We start from the raw sequence: 18,493 nt of genomic DNA on the forward strand, positions 1-18,493 counted from the left end.
AACCCTCACCTATCTGACATAATCGACGAACGATTTATGTTCGAGCTACGCTGTTGCTTCGATCGAAACTATGCCCGTAGAAAGATTCTCGTCAATCACGTTGCTGCAGTGACTCATCCTGCATCCCGTATGCGGTCTGCGGTATGTGGTGCTCGGCGTTCCGCTAACGGGCAACTCGCAGGTGCGTTCTTACAAGGCAGACTGCCCAAAGGACTCCGCCTACAACAAGAGCCCCGGCTTGTTCAACGTGGCAGCATGATCAGCAAGCAAGGTCTGGATAGGCTCTCTGGTAGGCTGATACGATACTGCTTGCTGGATCCAACCCTCCCGTGACCTCCACTGCCACTCAATCCCCAACCTCCCAGAAACGGTCACGGTGTCTACAGTATCTCGCCCAACATGCACTTTGGGAAGAAGAAAACATCTCAAAACACCGTGGGCAACGTCACCGACACTGCTGCGGTAATGACGGTTGCCCCAACCCTATTACCCCCGCAACCCGCGGCGCCCCAAAGCCCTTCATCACAGATCACTCCACCGCTACGGAGTCCATCACCCCAGATAATCGAAGACCGATACATAGACGATGACAAACTGCTGGAGCTGTGTAGCAAACGATTCCCGTCGGGAAGCTATAGATTGAGCGTACGCAGCCCATATCTGTACAAGCATATGCGAACGTAACGCTGACGACAGCAGTTCAAGTTTAACAGGTGGTACCTCGACGCGCCCGACTGGCTTGATGAGGTGAGTTCGTGGATATCTGTCGAACGGAGAGTCACTACGTACTGATCTGCGGCTAGAGAACGCTCGAGCTTTGCGAGATTGACTTGAGCGTCTGAGGTACCTCCACGGACAGAGACACAAGGCCGCTGCCATAAACAGTAGAACGCGGGGATAAGCAACGGCACTGTATGGACGAGCAACTCGATTGGCATAGGTTTTCTGCCTCTCTACAACCAGATAATAATTGGCTTTCTTGGTCACTCGCAGGCATGTGTTAAGGAGAAATGGCGTCCTTGTCACCATGTGATGTATTCGCCGTCCAAATTGATCAACTGATTAGCAATGAACAACAATAAGTGCTCGAAACCCATATATAGCGCTTCCACACAAAGAAGCAACCCCAACACCATGCAGAACGCGCCGAAGAAAAACTGCTGATTGTGACACAAATCAGGAAAGAAAGCGGACTGTGGATAGACCATGAAGAGAAAGAAAGAAAGCGCCGTACATCCAAGCCCCGGCTCTGCTAAACAAGAGTAGACGAAGTAATCGCTCAAGAAGATGATCCAGAAGCAGTGGATCCATCGCGTTCGCTTCTCGCCAGTTCCTCGCCCTCGAGCGGCTCGTTCTCCATCTGCTCGGCAATCTCCTCATACCACTTGCCGTGCGCCTTGCGGTCGACATCGCCAACCTTGCTCAGCTGCTCGCAAATGTCTGCAACCTGCGGCACGAACTCTGCAAGTCCAGTCGTCGCCAGCCCCTCGGTAGCGGTACTAGCAGCCTTGACGCGCTCTCCCGAGCTGCTAGCCGACACGCGGTTGAATATATGCGTCTTGAGGCGCTGGAAGAGGACTTTGGTGACAGGATCGGAGAGCTTGCATGACTCGGCTTGAGTCAAGAGACGTGTAACTGTCGCGGACAGCTGAGCGCGCGTCGACGGAGGCATATTATGCGAAGACTCGAGTAGCGACGAGATCTTGGAAGCTGTGGTGGGATCCTTCATGTAGCCATCTTTGAGAACATCCCACATGCGGTTCGCCTGGGGCTTCCACTGCGAGCGTACATCACGCTTCAGGAGGTTCTTCGCCGTCAGCAAAATGCCGCCGATAGTAGTGATACGCAGGGCATCTGCGCGAATGCGGGAGATGCGAGCTCGGTCCAGCGCGAGTGTTTCTGGGAGCTCAGAATCGCGTAGTGGCGGAACAGAGATTGCAAGGTCGACAAGTCCGCGAGCGTAAATCTTATGGGCCGTTTGACGGTTCATAGGGTTAGGCTGCGTCCATGGATCGCGGCGATCGGCCTCAGTGTGCATGTTGATAGCTGCACTACGCCACCAGCGCCGTGTGCGATCCAGGGTAATATTGCCCTCTTCCAAGTCCTGCGCAAACATGCGTTGCTCGTAACCAGTCGCCTCCTTGATCAGGGTAGGCGCGGCGTTCATAAGAAGGAAGTTCGAATAGTCCAGCGAAAGGAGATCGATGACGTGCAGAAGTTTGAATAGCTTCTCCACCATCTCAGGAAGCTCGCCCTCCTCCTGTAGCTCGTCTGCCAACTCTTTGACCTGAGCATCTCGGAAAGGTGCACAAAGTTTGGGCAAGATATTTGCAATAAAGCTGAAGAACTTCTCGTATGAGAAAAGCCCTTGATTGCACTGCTTCTTGATGTGATCTGGGTCCAAAGTCTCGGAAATCAGTGTGTGCATCGAATTGCCGGCTTTTAACAAGCGCAACAGCTTAGCACGAATGTTTTCTGCCATAGCAGCTGTCCACTGTGCACTGTCGCCATCTTCGAAACCCTTGCGCATAGCGTCACATAGCTCGCGGTTGAGGGCATCTCTCAAATCGGCTGTTGGCGACGCATCGATGCGGTACTCTTTGTCGATGGACAATTCGTGGACAAGCACACGGTTGTCTGGGACAACCGTGAAGACCTTCGACAACGACTGGGCTTGATGTCCTTGTGCAGCAGACTCAAGATGTGCTGCCTGGCCGGAAGCTGCAAGCTCAGAAGCAGCCTCGGCTTGCATGGCGGCGTTCTCGCCTTCGATTGGCGACCCAGAAGACACATCGATAGCAACTCGAGGTCGAACTGTCTCTCCTGCAGGGCGCTTCTTCGGCCGCGACCTTCGAGCTTCCCGTATGGCCTTTCGTATCAAGGTCAACGCCTTGTCTGGGCCGGCGAGCTTCTTTATCCTGCTGAGCAAGATAGCTTGATTGTCTCGAATGCCTATCCTGTACTCATTCGCAACCTCCTCAACGGTGGCGTCCTTGACGCTCTGCCATATCTCATCAAGACTGACAAAGGAAGCGACCATGGTCTCGATCAGAGCAGAGGAGTCGCGAGCTTTCCAGTCGTTGAAGGCCGCCACGAATGCACTGTGAGCCAACAGCACCGTCTCGGTCCTGGTAGGGGAAGGAGTGTAGTAGTTGAAGGTTGTAAGCTTTCCGAGAGCCGACTCAAACGAGAGAACCAAGTCCTTGGCCTTGGTTATAAGATCTTGCTCTTGATCTCCATCTCGGCTCAACACATTGGCTGGGTGACCCAAGATGAGGTATGAGGATAGGAACGTTCGAACGGCTGTGCCACGGGCAGCTGGGTCAGGGTCCGGTAGAAGAACGAACAGCTCCATAACTTTCTCCGTCATCTTCAAGAGCTTCTCGTCGGCCAGCATAGTAGTCATATCCTCAAAAGTCGTACTGCTAATCCTCTCAATTGATAATCCAGTCTCCAGCCACTCGTCCACGATGTTTTTCCTGGTTCTCGCCCTCCATGCTGCCTGGATGCGCTTAGCAGCGTCCTCAGAAGTTGGTACAGGTGATAGCTGGGCTTCTTTCTTCGCATCGGCGGGAGGCGAGCTTGCAGTTCGCGGTCTGCGAGGGCTACGCTTGTATTCCAGTCTCCTCCTCTCTGCCTCTGCGTGTTTCTCCTCCATCTCAAGGCGGTATCTGCGTTCTTCGGCGGCCTTTCGCTCCTTCATATCCTCTGCGATCTTCTTGGCCCTGCGCACTTCCTCGGCACATGACGCCGCGACCTGCGCAAGATGTCGCTCGCGAGCCTCCTTGGCGGCCAGCGCCTTCTCCTCGCTGTTGGAGACACGTGGTGTGGCCTTGGCGGCGGCGGCGCGCAAACGGACCTGCTCGGCATGGGCAGCTCTGTCGGCCAGTCGTGCCTTGCGGGTTTCTAGGATGGAGACACGACGGAGGTGCTGAGCAATGTGGTGGCTCTGGCAGCTGTTGCGGATTGTGGAGCGGGACGAGGTGTGGGAGTGGGTTGAGGACAGCGAGTTGCGACGGGACGATGCTGCGGACGACTTGCGGCGGTTGCTGGCGTGGCGGTAGAAGCGTGCGGCGACCCGTGGGGGAGGAGCAAACGCCTGGCCGTCGCCAGCGTCGTCTGAGAGAAACATGTCTCTTTCTTCGGGAATGTCGTCGTTGCCCAGCTCCAGCTGCGAGCTCACCAGCTCGATCTCCGAGTCGCTGAAAGACATAGTGAAGGGCAAAGCTTCCCCTGATTCAGGAGTCGCGCGAATGTGTCGGGTTGGCCCTGAGAAACCGGCGAAGCTGGAGTCGACCGAGATGTGAAACAAAGCACGTCCGCGACGATGACGATGTCTGTGTGACGAGCCGCAAGCGGCCGGGGGAGGGTGCAGCGGGAACAGCAGCGCATGCAGCAAGAATATGGCGACCACACCAGAAGCGAAGGGACCCGGTGCTGTGGTCAGCCGCCCGTGTTTGTTGATGGCTGCACGCACGAGGGAAGATTGATAAGCGGTGGGGTAAGACGGCGTCCGATGCCCCAACGTGAACGAGCGCTGCGCAGGGATCAGGCAAGGGAAGAAGCGCGCGACTGAACACAGCAGCCGTCGCAATAAAGTAAGGAAGGTGGTTGGGATGGCGTGCCTTCCTCCAACATGACGGCAGTGCCCTTACGCTAGCACGCGCCGCCGCCTGGAAGAACACAATCGAACGTGATCGTCGTCTTCTCACCTCCACCCGTCAGCCTTACCAACCGCGTAGTCACATGCGCCGGCCGCTAGCACATCACTTCGTGCCTCCAGCTTTACATGTGACCTGCAACACACGATCCAGAGCGGGCGCATTATCCGACCATGCACGATGCACCACGAACCAAGCTCGTTCAGTTCTGACAAGGCAGCATTGCCGACGTGTTTACGATATCATCGCAGATCGTAGACCAACATTGTCCTACCCATTAACACGACATGCTCTGCCAATCTCACCAAGTGTCAAGAATGGAGAAATCGTCGATTAAAGTTCATCAAGAGCTGTCTACACAAGGAAACAGTTGATTCCTCAGTCTAATCTCTGGGCCACAACAGAGATTCGTCCACATATCACGAAAGCGCTCCAATGGTGCCCAGGTGGCGTGTTAACCTGAATAGGTCATTGCTGCAACCACCCCTTCATTTTGTCGGTTTGGATCATCTCTTCTCAGTTCCACACAATCCCTGTGTTACGGGCCTGCAGCCTCACTCGCACCCAGCCCCTGCGCCCTTTTGAGCGCGTACAACATGATCCTCTGGCTATGCATCCCTGATGAACAACGAATAACATCCAGGGATTAAGGAATGACAGCGTATGGCTGAGGTATCGGGGCTGAGTTGCATCGGACGGGTGTCTGCATCAGGCCGGTCACAGATGATTGCCTTGTGGTAAGTAACGAGACACTGCAGATGAGTTCATATGCTATTATCACCGTCCATAGCCCTTCCCTCGTGTCGACTCTTTCCATCATTTCATCGATTCTCAACAGCTTCATTTACTAAGCTGCCTTTTGAAATTCCACAAAGCCACGGCAATTTTCAACATGGACATGGGCAAGGCTGACAGGGAAGGTTGTGAATATCTGCCTCCCGTTCCAGAGGAAAAGAGCCATCACTACACCCCGCGTTCAACGAAGAGTATCGTAACAGCCTGGTTCAGGTCAATGATTGCGTGCACTCCACCACCGCCGATACGGCCACCCTTCCACAGGCGTCCACGTCACGAACTTTTTTGTCACCAGTATGAATCATCACACCAAGACGGCATCGAAGCACACCTGTCCACTGTGCGCCGTCATAACACCTCGCAGGATTCAATTGCAAAGTCCTCAGTCAAGGAAAGCGTGAAGAGTACTCCAGGTGAATTCGCAGAAAATATAGAGGCCGTTGTCCTGTCCGTGCAGCCGTTGGTAACATCAAATTTTTACCAAATTATGCCCTACGACAATTCTATACGTCTATTGCGCATCCACAAGGGTACTACAAGCGATCCGATCGAAGTCACTCTCGAGTTTGCCCGACTAGATGATACTTCTCCAGAGTATGAAGCACTCTCCTACGTATGGGGCTCAAGCGTTCCAGTGTCGTATATCATTTGCCGCACCACACAAACATCGATCACCGTCACTAGAAACCTCTATGATGCACTCAAGGGTATGCGGCGAGTCGATCGAGATCGCGTAATGTGGGTTGATGCGCTGTGTATCAATCAGCACGACAGCAAGGAGAAAGGTACCCAAGTTCGCAAGATGAACTCTATCTATGCCAGCGCAGCACGTGTTGTCGTGTGGCTTGGTGCCGACGATGCTGGTGATGCAGAGGGCGCATTCGGTTTGCTGTGCTGGCTTGCCAACTTGGAAGGCGAAGGTGCTCACCTTGAAACAAGGTCACAAGACCGCGTACCTATTATTCTGGAAAGGGAAGTCGATTTACAAGACTGCAATGCTTGGGCAAAAGTTATGATGTTCTTCTGCCAGACCTGGTTCACACGACTGTGGGTACTACAAGAGATCGTCCTGGCTCAGGACGCTATCTTTATGTGGGGTGATTATTCAATACCATGGGCTCATGTGGGCTCTGCTATCGAAAGCATTCGGAAAAACGAGTTGATACAAAGCTTCCTCCAGTCGAGGAACTTTCATAACGCCTTCCTTATGTGGCACTTGAGTACCGTTTTCCGCAACGCGAGGCACAACCAAGAGTCCGAAACACTTCCATTTCTCCATTTGCTCGATGTAGCGCGAAGCTTCGAGGTCACGGACCCGAGGGATAAAATCTACGGGCTGCTCGGATTGCCAACAATGTACGATGACCGGAGCAAGGACCCTATCATCCCAAACTACGCGTTGAGCGCGAGCCGGGTTTATACGGATGTGACCCGCAAATACATATCCAGAGAGCAGAATCTCGACATCCTAGCCCTAGTCCTTTGTGACTCACCAAACTCTCCGACAGACCAGGAGCATATTGACGATTTGCCGTCATGGGTACCGAATTTCAACTCGAAGACCACGGCTTCTCCAATCTCAAATACGAATGCTGGGCACCAGTACTCAACAGGTCTCTCTCGATCGGTTCATTTCAGAACCGGTGCTAGACCAGAGCTTCTTCAGCTCGAAGGCACTGTGCTGGACACGGTCCGCGCAATGGGAGCAAGCATACCCTTTGTACGAGCCCACAACATGCAACGGCATATCGAGCTGCTGATTCGGTGGTACATCAATGCCGGAATCACTGTACATGGACTTGCTAAGATATTGACGGGCGGCAGGGATAGAACCGGGCAGCGCCTGCCCCCATACCAGGAGGAAGAGATTGTGGCATTCTTGACGGATACTATGGGGGACATTGGCGCCGGTCTAGTCGGAACACCCACTGAGGGTCTGGATTTCAATCGCAACGAGGGTCTCAAGTGGAAGGAGACAGTATGGGGCTTCATCACGTATCGTCAACCTTTTGTCACAGAGACGGGCATGTTTGGACTTGGGCCGCAAGGCTTGGAAGAGGGTGATGCGGTTGTGGCATTGTGGGGTGGACAGTGTCCATTTGTGATCAGCGATGCTGGTAATGGTCGGTGGACTCTCAAAGGTGAATGCTATGTGGAGGATTGGATGCACAGTGCTGTGGTGGAAGCGTTGGTTCGGAAAGAGAAGAAGAAGGATGTGTTTTTCGAGTTTGTCTAACACGGATACGATCAGCGAAAACGCCTCACCACAGCTAAGTGTTGGGTACTTTGGTATGCATACATGCTTGTTGCAACGAATTGACAGAAAATTGAAGTTGAGGTGGGAAAGTGCCGGAAAGTCGAGTGGCGGAAAGATTCAATCACGCGTATAAACTGATATCAAAACATAGACTTCAAACCCCAGTCTACACAACCGATAACTCACTAAATGTAACTACGAATCTTGAATCTCGAACACCGCGAGGAGCGTCGTTTGCCAGAGTCCAACACTTACCAGAGACTAAGCGATACCTCAGCGTATGCCTTACAAACTCTCCAACACACCAGAGCTCGACTCGCGAGCCTCAACTTGTACACGTCACGCTTATTCTGCAGGATACCTTGCTTCACTGCCCATGATTACAGACTCTTATCAGCTTGACGAGTTTTGTGCTGTGACACATACAGATCAACCTAGATCCTATCAACCTGTGCACGTCCGCTACAGCAGCGGCACAAATCTTCTACACTTTAGGAATACTTTGCCGGGTTCCATCTCACGGAGCGCAGCTTGCCAACTCCCCGGCCCTGCCGTACCGCTCAAGTCGCAAACGAAGAGTTAGTTCCTGCCGAAAAAGCTGTGGACGCGGATGTCGAGATCCGTAGCTGCTTGGACACCGAAAGCCAAGACCGCCCTATGACGCTGTATTCCGCGCACTACCATGCGCTCTGCTCTACGTACAAGGACTAATGTGCCCGGCGCGCGCGACAAGGCTAAAAGAAGGCATCCAGCAGCCAGGAACAGGTGTTGCTAACTTGCCACGCGGCCCTAGACCCCGCAAGGATGGCGTCTCCTAGTATTCGTAGCTCGACTGCCGGAATAGCATCTTCAGTGACTCGTGCTCATCTCAATGCTCATCTCGATCGGCCAGGCCAAGTCCAAGCACTACGCGCTCTATCATCGTCGATGAAGAGATATTGTGAAACGGAAAATGCCGGGATGCGGTCGTATTGGTGGTGTTGGGCCACTGAGTAAGCAGATGTCAACGTTACGCGTGGCGGGACGGCTGTGGTGCCGGGTGGCGAGGCAGAGATTTGAGATGTGTGGTGGTTCAATGTGTTCGGACCATATCAGCTCTAAAGTGGGTCTAACCACAGGGGAGGTGAATTGTCGCAGTGATGAGCGAAGGAGGAAGTACTGCTGTCAATGGTGGTTGCTGAGAAGGTTAAGCGAGTGGGTCAGATATAATGAAGAAGCGCGGCTTGGCTGTTGTATTACAAAGCTTGTTTCTACCTGCACCAAAGGGTGGTGTATATGGGGAAGAACACACGCTATAGTGTATGGTAATTAGACACGGAAACAGAAATGCTTCCGCGCATGGATGAAGTCTGCCTGGTGGCAGCCCTATCGGGCAGTCCGAGAGATGCGGGACAGTCCAAGCATCGATCTCCACAGTCTTCTGATGATCTTGGGGGCCATAACATGTGAGACAGCTCTCATGTGGAGTCTGATATACGAAGGCATTTGCCAAGTAGCCTGTTAAAAGCTCCAGGGCAACCGCCACCATACCTCCAATGACCTTGAGGAGTATAGCGGGCAACTCGAGTCAGAGATTGTCTGGCTTCGGGCGATCATAGGTTCTCTCGTCCCAGGTCGTGGTTCGCACCAGGCGCGCCTGGTGGTCGACGGATGCCACTGACTCCACCTCTTCGTGCTTCGTCGATCCGTCCTTTAGCAAGACTGATCCCCGGAACCATCCAATCACCACAACTGCACTGCATACCTTGCCAGGCATACTTACCAACATTAGCGTGACAATTCGGACATTCTACCCGACCTTCCAGCTTGCCTTGCTCAAGCTCGGGGCGCATCCAGGAGAGAGGGTCTACGAAATAGTGTGCACACTTCGACTTCGATACGTCTTGGCTGTGCGCGGTGAGATACTGGGACGTTGCAAGTGGTCGCCTGCCAATGTGTCAGCATGAAGCATCCAGGTGATGCAGAGTAGTATGAGAAGAGCTGTGAGGCGCCACTCACCTGCATTTACGACACCTCATCTCAAAGCCTGACGTCTGCTCTTTGACGTGCTCGTCTTCGAATCGGATCTTGTTAGCCTCAGGGGCTTGGGCACATGCACGACTCAGCTCGAGCTCCCGTTGATAGACCCAACGTTGATAGGCCGGGGTTTCTTCCACGTTGTCCGGCGTTTGCATCTGGCCATACAACTCGAGCTGTTTCCAAAAGCCTTCGTTTGGCTCGACGATTGATCGGGCTTGCCGAACATTGGACAAAGCTTCTGATGGACTGATGTTGTGTTTCTGCATCAAAAAGGCGATGACAACCGTGGCGGATCGCGATTTCCCCATTGCGCAACTAGATGAAGGAATGTGGTTGGCATATCGAAACGAGTGGCTGGGAACGAAGGTGGCAAACGAGCGGTGTGCATGATTTTTTAAAAACAGAACAGGTTGAAGAAAATAGAAATTCTCTGTGAAGGATGCGCGGAAAGCAGGGACAATTGCATGTGATGCAGCAAACGAAGTGTTGAAGCCCCTGCGTCGTGAGGATGGCAAAATTGCCAAGCAAGGCAGTCGGCAGTGAAGATCGAAGGTTGTTCATGCATGTTCTCAGCTGAGCTGGGGTTTGACTTACTGCACCAAAACCCCGCCACCACCATCGAGTCCGTCCTGGATGAATTGATTGGTGGCAGGAAAGTGTTCTAACAAGTTTTCATCTTCGACGTCGTCAACTTCCACGACATGATGCTTGAAAGGCGCAAAGAGATCCTGATCCAGTGGCGTACGCAGCACAGACAGGACGTGTGTAATTTTTGCCTCCTGCAATGCCTCGCGTCGTCGAAGAGTGAACATGCTACATTGCGCTAATCAGCTCCAAAACGATAGTCGCGAATACACGGATCAAGCATCTCAACACGGGGGCCGTTACGTACCCACCAATGTAGAGATCCAAGTCCCCGGGAACTCTGTCTATGAGGGCCATGGCGCTTAGGAGACCAATGCACAGCTATCCGAGAGCGGTCGGGGTCGGAGATGATGTCGTAGGTTTGAAACCGACGACTACGCACGACGTGGTGGTGCTTGGTCGGGTTGAGGCTTCGAATTTTGACCGAGGCTCTGTGGCGACCCTAAAACGGTGACTTGTAAAGCAGTTAGTCAGCGGCCATGTGCCCACTTACAGCGCAGCGCGACCCAACACTAGGGGGCAATCTCCAATAGGGCTGACGGAGACCGACACAGCGTTACATGCTGAGACTCAGCGCAACTGTCTTTTGGCTGCGCCACGCAGCCTTACGCAGGTAGCAAGACACAATGATCTGCGATACGGTATCTTGCAGTAGTGGCTACGGGCGAAGGGGAGTTTCAAAGTGACGGCTCGACGGTATACTGTGAACATCCTCGTTGTTAGATAATGAAGATAGTAAATAGCGCAGGCGATCGATCGAGAGCACGCATCACGTTGAACTGGAATTGAAATCGGAGCTGTAAGGCTAGACACTCGCCGCGATTCCCCTGCGAATGTTTCCGCGGCTCGACGGCAGGTACCGTGCACGCTCAACCCGCATCAAACGCCAAACGCAAACGAGACTGCCCACCTGTCCCGGCTATCGAATTGCTGCCCTCTGGGTCAGCAGTCAGCTTCAGCATGGGGCTTGTGGGACTTTGACTGGCGGCTGAAAGCGCAGCACGTTCACGACTCCAGAGTCTTGACGACAGTCGACCAGACGCATTGCTATGCAGCGTGCCAGAACGGGAAGTCAATCCACGTCGATCCGAGGCCGCAATACCACGAGGACCCGTAGGGCTGTTCCACGGCGAATGCACCTTTTCAACGTGTGGTCAGGCTAGCGGTTGCATATACGGCTCTAACTCATGTTGTGTCGTATCCAGTGGTCGGAGATGCACACAGGCACTGCGGCACATGGCCTGGTCCTTCGGAGCAGTGGTGGTATTTCCCCGACAACGAGATCGCATCTCTGCATTACGATTGGCGTGTCAGATACCAATTCAGATAAACCCGACCGGACAATGTACGATATCTCAAATGATCGGAGTGTGGAATCAATTGGTCAAGCTGCAAGCGAGGCGTGGGGACGGCGAGGTGCCAGCTAAGACGCGGGCAGGGAGTTCTCAACTTAACTGGTAAGGCTGAGAGGGGCCTGGCGTCTCGGACCATTCCCGCGTACACCTACCCGTGTTCAAATCCCACCTTACGCAGTTCTGTCTGACGCATGCATCGTGTGTAGAGTGGTGCAGCGCAACATGCAGGATGACTCGTCAGATCCCTGGCATGTGGCCACCCAGCAAGCTCCCGCGCAGAAGTCACCGTTGAGCAGGCCGATGTCGATCGCTGTTTTGCATACAGGAATTCAGCAACGGGCGGGAGAGCGGACAGCGAGCTCGCCAGCCATTCGACATGGACTGCTGCGCTAAGTCTTCGTCTGAGTGAGCTCTCCTCTCACCCAGGCCCCTGGAAACACCTGGTCTCGCCATGGTTGTGTCTGATCTGTCGCTGTCGCTGCCGCCAACAGGCCAGGGCGCATAAAACAGCACGGCAGCGTCAACGGCCAGAGTGACCCCGGAGCCAGTGCTGAGGCCGCACGAGACAGCAGTGTTGTGGAGCGGCCTCGCACTTGCCAGCGCTGAGGCCTTCGGCAGACTTCTCGAAAAGCCCCAGAGCGTGGTGTCGAGTAAGGGCTGCAGATTGAAGGCCATCCCTGTCGAGCTCCACAACGCCTGTCCGTGCTAAGTGTGTCCAATCAGCGCCCCTGAGCACCAACAAGAGACTGTGGTTAATGCTGAGGCAGTCCCCGGTGTTCTGCTCTTCTGTTCGCTGTGGTTGCTGTTGCTGCCATTCCACGAAACAGGCCCGGTCTTCTCCCAGCGTCTATTTTCGCGCCTGCATCGCCGGTGTCTGCGCAGGGACCTCTTCTCCCCCTTCCGTCTCGCCACTCGCCCTCTGCTGTGTCTGCGCAACGCTGAGCTGGAGCATTGTGCGTAAGGGCTGCGGTAGTACCATGATCACGACCTGAGGCCCGCAAACAGTATTGATCATATGACCAGCCCCCTGCCTCGACCTACCTGAGCAGGAAAAGCACTGTGTGGCGGCGCCGGCCAGACGCTCAGCTAAGTCCAGGTCGCAGCCTCACCGTTCGTCTGGAGAGGGTTCGGGTTCAGCCCTACAGTGCAAGGAAACAGGCGCTAGCCCGAACGCTTCTGCCCTGCCAGCCTCGCCGTCCGGTCACGCTGGGCCCTGTGCAGCGCCCGACACGTACGTTCTCGGTGAGCCGCACTTTATTCCATTACGCACCATGCAACAGACTTTTCAGCTGCTGCTGCACGCGTTGCCGGCGACGACCCTGCCTGTTTCGGCCATCCCGGCTAACTGCCCAGCTTAGACTCTGCAATCGTCCGTGCGCCTTCCGCGTCGACTATCCAGTAGCGAGAGCATCGTCTCACGCCCTGCACGCAGCGCTCGCCACAGTTGCGGCGCGTCTGCTGCGAGGGCACGCTTCAGCTGCCCTTCAGTGGCGGCCCGTCGCGACATCATCGTCCGCTAGCAGTAGTGCACACGACCATGTCGTCGACCCCAAGTATCCGGGTATATGAATCAGCACGCTACCAGCGACCCTCCTATTCAAGCCCTGCCGTCGCCATGGCCATTCCAAACGCACGCGAAGACGTGCCCCCGCCCTTGCCTCCTCCACGTCACATTGAAGACCTCAAGGCCGGCCAGTCTGATCCCGGCTGGCAATGGGGGTAACACAAACAATCCCAAAGAAAACGGCTTTGGCGGAAACCGGCTCGCGACAGTTAGACCTGGCTCGAGCTTATACGGTGGATCTGGCAGCCGCCAGGTGCATCATCCGCGGGACCAGTCGGCCGACTCTCTTTTCAATGGTCGCGAACCCTCCATCTCTCGCTCTCTCGACGACATGAGCTCTGAGGGCAGCAGGGATCACAACAGTGACGAAGATCGCAGCGGCAAGACTCGGCCATCACTCGGCAACCACAGGTAAGAAATCTCCTGTCCCAGGCGTTCCCTGTGCTTTCCCCGTTGTCTCCTGCTTGCCAATCAAATGAGCGCCGTCGCCTCGTTGGCACGCACTGCGTGACATGGACCACTTCACCTCACTGCCTCCACACCGAGTCCACCCCATGCCCATGTATACAATGTATACGCCACGTTGTATGTCGACTAACCACAATCATGAAACACAGATTCACAAGTGAACGGCAGCTTGGCCAGAAGGCACTAGATCACTCGTCGCAGGCCTACGACAAACAGCTCCTCTCCAAGATCGGCGGCCCTAACACCCCAACGAGAACCACCGCGCCACCGCTATCGAGCAGCGCTCAAGATTCACCCGCCGACACTCACGCCCACAAGTCGAATGGGCAGCAGCTGAAGCCCCTCTCCGTCCCTGATCGGCTACACCCCGACTCACCCGCTATCAAGTGGCCGCAGTCTGGCACGATATCTCCTGGGTACACTGGCTTTCGTAGTCCCGTGTTCGACGGGCCGGATGCAAACAGGGCGCGCTTCGGTAGCATCTCCACGCCAGGCCCGTTAGACGAGAGCGCACCACTCCACCGTGGTAGCTACGACCACAGCATATTCTCCGATCACGAGTTTGGTGGAATGGAGGAGAATGGCATGCGCAATCTAAACATCGACGATCGCAGTCCTGCAGGGTGTGATGAGTATCATCTACACCAGAAGGGTGGCCTGAAACGGCGCGCCTCATCACCCCCTCCAGAGGCTGTGCGTGACGATCGCCCTACTGCGAGCGGCTTGCCTGACTTGTATCATCGGCGTTCGGCGCAGATGCTTGTCAATCGGAACAACCCCGCATCGCGTTTCCAAATGCAACATGGGTCGCTCTCCTCGGTGTCGTCTTCAGGTCCGCGCACTGGCTCAGTCGGCTCTTCTCTGGGGTTTTCCACGGCGGCAAGCAGCATGACAAGTTATGGCGGAGATCAACGCTTGTCACCCAGTGCGCTGTCGCCCTTGGGTCAGGCGGAGCTTGGTCCTGCCTCTCCGTATGCAGCTAGCAGGTCGCTAAATCCTAGCCCCCGCGGCTCTCTATCAAGACCGCAGCACCAACGAGGCTACTCGGAGTCCGAACATCCTTCTCAGATCCGAAAACTCTCGTCAGAAAGTAGCATTCACTCGCGACAAAATTCGATGGTGAACCGTATTCCAGGCGCTTACATTTGCGAATGCTGTCCCAAGAAGCCTAAGAAGTTTGACAGCGAAGATGAATTGCGGTAAGTGATATCCTTGTCTCCCCACCGCTAATCTACCCGCCTTCCGCAATGCGCTGACGTGTGAGCACAGATCACACGAGCTAGAAAAGCAGTACATTTGTCAGTATTGCCCGAATCGGTTCAAGAACAAGAATGAGGCCGAGCGCCATCAAAATTCTCTGCATTTGCGGCGACACTCATGGTCGTGTGCTGCGCTTTCTGGCGTTCAGTCCGCGTTCCACTCTAATCCCACTCGTCCAGCTGCGGCTGATCTGTGTGGATACTGTGGCGAAGAGTTTCCCAACCCTCCGAATTGGGACGCTCGAGCAGAGCATCTGAACCACGCCCACAAATTTGGCGAATGCAACCAAGCCAAGAAGTTCTTCCGTGCAGATCATTTCCGACAACATCTGAAGCACAGCCATGCCGGTACAAGTGGAAAGTGGACCAACATGCTGGAAAATGCGTGCATGAGGGACGAGCCATTGCCACAAGAGCGAGTTGGTTCTGTGGGTTCTATCTCCGGTCCCTCTGTCTCTCCTCTCTCGGCAAAACCTGGGGTCATAAACGAAGCACACAACGAGTCGTGATGCGTTGTGTGAAACTCGTGAGCGAAGGATCACATCATTTCTGGTTAAGCAACGCGTGTTCAGCATCAATGCCTTATCACAGTCGCAGCAATTGTCTTTTTCTGGTCGGCGCTAAAGTCAAATCATCGCCAAAGGTCGAATACTATACACTCTCGCATCTCGGCAAGCATCTAGACGCGTATTCTCTGGGGCGTTCTGGTGGTTGGCTGCATTTGTCAACATTTCTTACGACGTTCATGATGGCATCGGGTCGCGCAAAAGTCAAGCTTTGGCTTGAGGCATTCCAACGGCGTTCTCTTGGTCAACAATTTTGATTGGTATCAGCATGAGGGATCATTACATGTGTGTATACAGCGCCGCAGATCTTCAACATATTCTCCGATTAGCATAAGACATCAATACAGATATCATCAAGCATGCAAACTACCTGATTAGCTCAAAGTTTAAGTGATGCACACTGCACGACACATCACAGTGCTTGTTGCACTTGAAAGCCGCACGTGCAAACCTTCTGATCACGTCTGCACGGCAGGCTCTACTTTCCTGAACAGATCATCGGTATAGGTCGCGGTGAGGGGGCTGATCCGAACGCTGCGCTGGGCAGCCATATGCCTCCGTTCGCTGGTCTCAGCATCAGCAATCCCATTCAAAGGTCGCGCAAAGCAAGATTTACAAGGTTACAGCAGCACCGGTGAGAGCTTGCTTGTGTAACACTGTGTCGTTACTCTGCCTATATATAGCATGTAGCAAATGGACGGAAGAACTCTCGCGATGTACAAAACGGTGTTGCGCACGTTGTGGTACTACATACCGTGCACAAGTGTTATATCAAATCAGAATACAAAGCATGAAATCTGGTGCTGATCATGCATCGGCCGCGCCGTTTGTCACTGTGCTCAATTAGCGTTTACGTTTCATGCCTTGTTACCAGCACGAAGTGATGCTGAGCGTCATCAATCATACAGACGTTGAATGCAGTCAGGCGGCGATATCGGACGTCTCTACAGCATGCACAGCACACGACGTGAGATTACTCGACGTCACTCGGATCACATCTGCACCTTGCACACAGTTCTGCGTCCCCGAACAAGCAAATGCCCAGCTGCAAATGCACAGGCTGATCTTGTGCATTGCATTGCGTAGCCGGCAACAGCCGTGCAGCTGATATGCCAGCATACCCATATGCAGCCAAGAAAACCCTCCATGATTGAATTCCTCCTGCGGCAACTGTCATCCAAACTCGGCGAAATGTTGTACGAACCCCTCTCAGAGGGAGTAAGATGACTTGCAGTGAGATCGGAATCCGGCAGGTGGGGGCTGACACACGAGCATCAGCATGGACTTGTATGACTTCACGACAGTCGTGTAACAGCGTGCGATCTTGCACACGCGGGTTAGCAGCGTAGCACGCCTATACCGACGGGTCGGGCTGGTATGCGAGTCGTGGTCATGTAGAGGGCATGGCCATGTAGATACCACGGCGCAATGAGTCAAGTAGGGGAGGCCTAAGGTGCGGCAGGCAATCCTTCGAGACGAGACACGGGAACGCACTGCAGGCGGGACGACGCCAACCGGGACAATTTGCGCTGCGGATGCGATTGGCTGGCGCTGCGGCGCAAATCCCGCCAACACATTACGCGTATGTCTGTGACTCTGTGGCAGGAGTGAGTGCATGCCCGCGCGCTGCGCGCTGCGCGTTCATCGCGCGTTCTGCCCTAAGCGGAGGTACACTTTCGACAGTTGAAACACCGGGTTCCCGCAATGCTGACTGCATGGTCGACTCGAGATCGCTCGCATGATCTGCGTCTGTACCACCTGATACACGCCTGAACACCTTCCACTTTGTCATGGCCAGTCGCACGGCCGCTATTTGCTGACTGCGTTGCCAATGTGGGGTGAGAAGCTAAAGCTGACTGCAGTAAGCAGTATTGTACACCACGCGTATCGTTTCTGGTGCGCCAAATCTACACCACAGTCCCAGATGCAAGCTGAAAGGATGTAGGGAGGGTTGAGAAAGGGATGGGATGATGTGGAACTAAAATCTCGAGGTGAACTAAGCTACGGTAGGTTCTTGGGCACTGAGGGGAAGTTTGCGGGGTTTTGTAGGCGCTCGCGATTACGTTTTGCGATTTCAGCGTTCCGAAGCTTGTCAAGGCGCATTTGGTAGAAGGACCTGGTGTATGGTGGTGAGTACATAGTCCGGCCGGTCAGATGTAGAGGCTTACTTGTTGAGATGGTATATTCTAGCTGTAGCTTCACTTGAAGATGCCTCGCCGGATTTGGAGAGCTCTTTGATCTACGCAATCGTTAGCTTACACAACGTTGTGTTCACATAAACACATACCTTGTCGTCCTTGGCTTTTTCATCTTTCTTGTCCTCTTCTTCCTCGGTAGCTTTAGTTTCCTTGTCTTTCTCCTTGTCTTTCGCTTTCCGCTTCTCTTTCTTGAGTTTCTGCTTTTCCTCGTACTCCTTCTTCACCTTCTCGACCTCACGATCCATCTCCTCCTTCTTCTTGCGCTCAGCCAACTCCGCAGCTTCATCTGCGTCCGGCTGGCAAAATCCACGGTCGGATAAATGACCAATGCATACGTAGAAGAAGTCCTGGCTCGGTGTGAACGTAGGACAAGGTCAACTTCGCATCTTATCGTACCTTGTTGCTTGGTGTTATCAAGACACTCGATGTAGGCTTGTAACAGATATTGCACGGTTTGGTCGCGTTCTCTGCCACCTTCCTGTGGTACCAGGTATTCTCGAACGGTGCTTTCGACATGATCAAGGCCGGCACACAGCTGTACGGCCGCGGTTGGCACAATCAGATAAGGCCTTAATTCGAGTCAAGTGTAGCGTGTGCATGCAGTATAGATTGAAAACAGTCACGAAGTCTGCGAACAGCTAGCCGCGCAATTCTGAATCAAGAGGAGAACTGTGTGCTGATGTTGTAGACCGAATGAGATGATTGA

At 54.0% G+C, this 18,493-nt stretch overlaps 5 protein-coding genes across 5 annotated transcripts; 2 read left to right on the forward strand and 3 right to left on the reverse strand.

Moving 5' to 3' along the window:
* Window positions 1-1,054: 1,054 nt before the first annotated feature.
* C7974DRAFT_130808 (T-complex protein 11-domain-containing protein) lies at window positions 1,055-4,639 on the reverse strand. The gene has a single exon (XM_046135368.1). It carries the CDS (start codon window positions 4,211-4,213, stop codon window positions 1,280-1,282), a length of 2,934 nt encoding a protein of 977 aa, XP_046000432.1. The 5' UTR covers window positions 4,214-4,639; the 3' UTR covers window positions 1,055-1,279.
* Window positions 4,640-5,943: 1,304 nt separating this feature from the next.
* On the forward strand, window positions 5,944-7,692 carry C7974DRAFT_410383 (heterokaryon incompatibility protein-domain-containing protein; the record flags this gene model as incomplete). The annotated part of the gene is made up of 1 exon (XM_046143465.1): window positions 5,944-7,692. One exon carries the CDS (start codon window positions 5,944-5,946, stop codon window positions 7,690-7,692), a length of 1,749 nt encoding a protein of 582 aa, XP_046000433.1.
* A 1,473-nt stretch (window positions 7,693-9,165) lies between these two features.
* Window positions 9,166-11,143, reverse strand: C7974DRAFT_130819 (protein-tyrosine phosphatase-like protein). Its single transcript, XM_046135369.1, has 4 exons — window positions 10,625-11,143; window positions 10,327-10,545; window positions 9,712-10,047; window positions 9,166-9,639 (listed from the first exon to the last, which is right to left on the reverse strand). The coding sequence occupies exons 1-4, from the start codon at window positions 10,672-10,674 to the stop codon at window positions 9,306-9,308; spliced, it is 939 nt and encodes a 312-aa protein (XP_046000434.1). The 5' UTR covers window positions 10,675-11,143; the 3' UTR covers window positions 9,166-9,305.
* A 1,344-nt stretch (window positions 11,144-12,487) lies between these two features.
* On the forward strand, window positions 12,488-15,954 carry C7974DRAFT_469942 (uncharacterized protein; the record flags this gene model as incomplete). Its single annotated transcript, XM_046146442.1, has 6 exons — window positions 12,488-12,689; window positions 12,756-12,963; window positions 13,091-13,293; window positions 13,335-13,707; window positions 13,914-14,963; window positions 15,034-15,954. 6 exons carry the CDS (start codon window positions 12,488-12,490, stop codon window positions 15,530-15,532), a joined length of 2,535 nt encoding a protein of 844 aa, XP_046000435.1. The 3' UTR covers window positions 15,533-15,954.
* A 1,531-nt stretch (window positions 15,955-17,485) lies between these two features.
* Window positions 17,486-18,486, reverse strand: C7974DRAFT_130957 (VPS4-associated protein 1). Its single transcript, XM_046135370.1, has 4 exons — window positions 18,184-18,486; window positions 17,877-18,134; window positions 17,758-17,828; window positions 17,486-17,705 (listed from the first exon to the last, which is right to left on the reverse strand). The coding sequence occupies exons 1-4, from the start codon at window positions 18,301-18,303 to the stop codon at window positions 17,591-17,593; spliced, it is 564 nt and encodes a 187-aa protein (XP_046000436.1). The 5' UTR covers window positions 18,304-18,486; the 3' UTR covers window positions 17,486-17,590.
* Between the last annotated feature and the right edge of the window lie 7 nt (window positions 18,487-18,493).

The sequence above is a fragment of the Boeremia exigua genome, assembly GCF_020726555.1.
Source record: "Boeremia exigua strain MPI-SDFR-AT-0100 chromosome Unknown C7974scaffold_3, whole genome shotgun sequence".
Classification (NCBI taxonomy): domain Eukaryota; kingdom Fungi; phylum Ascomycota; class Dothideomycetes; order Pleosporales; family Didymellaceae; genus Boeremia; species Boeremia exigua.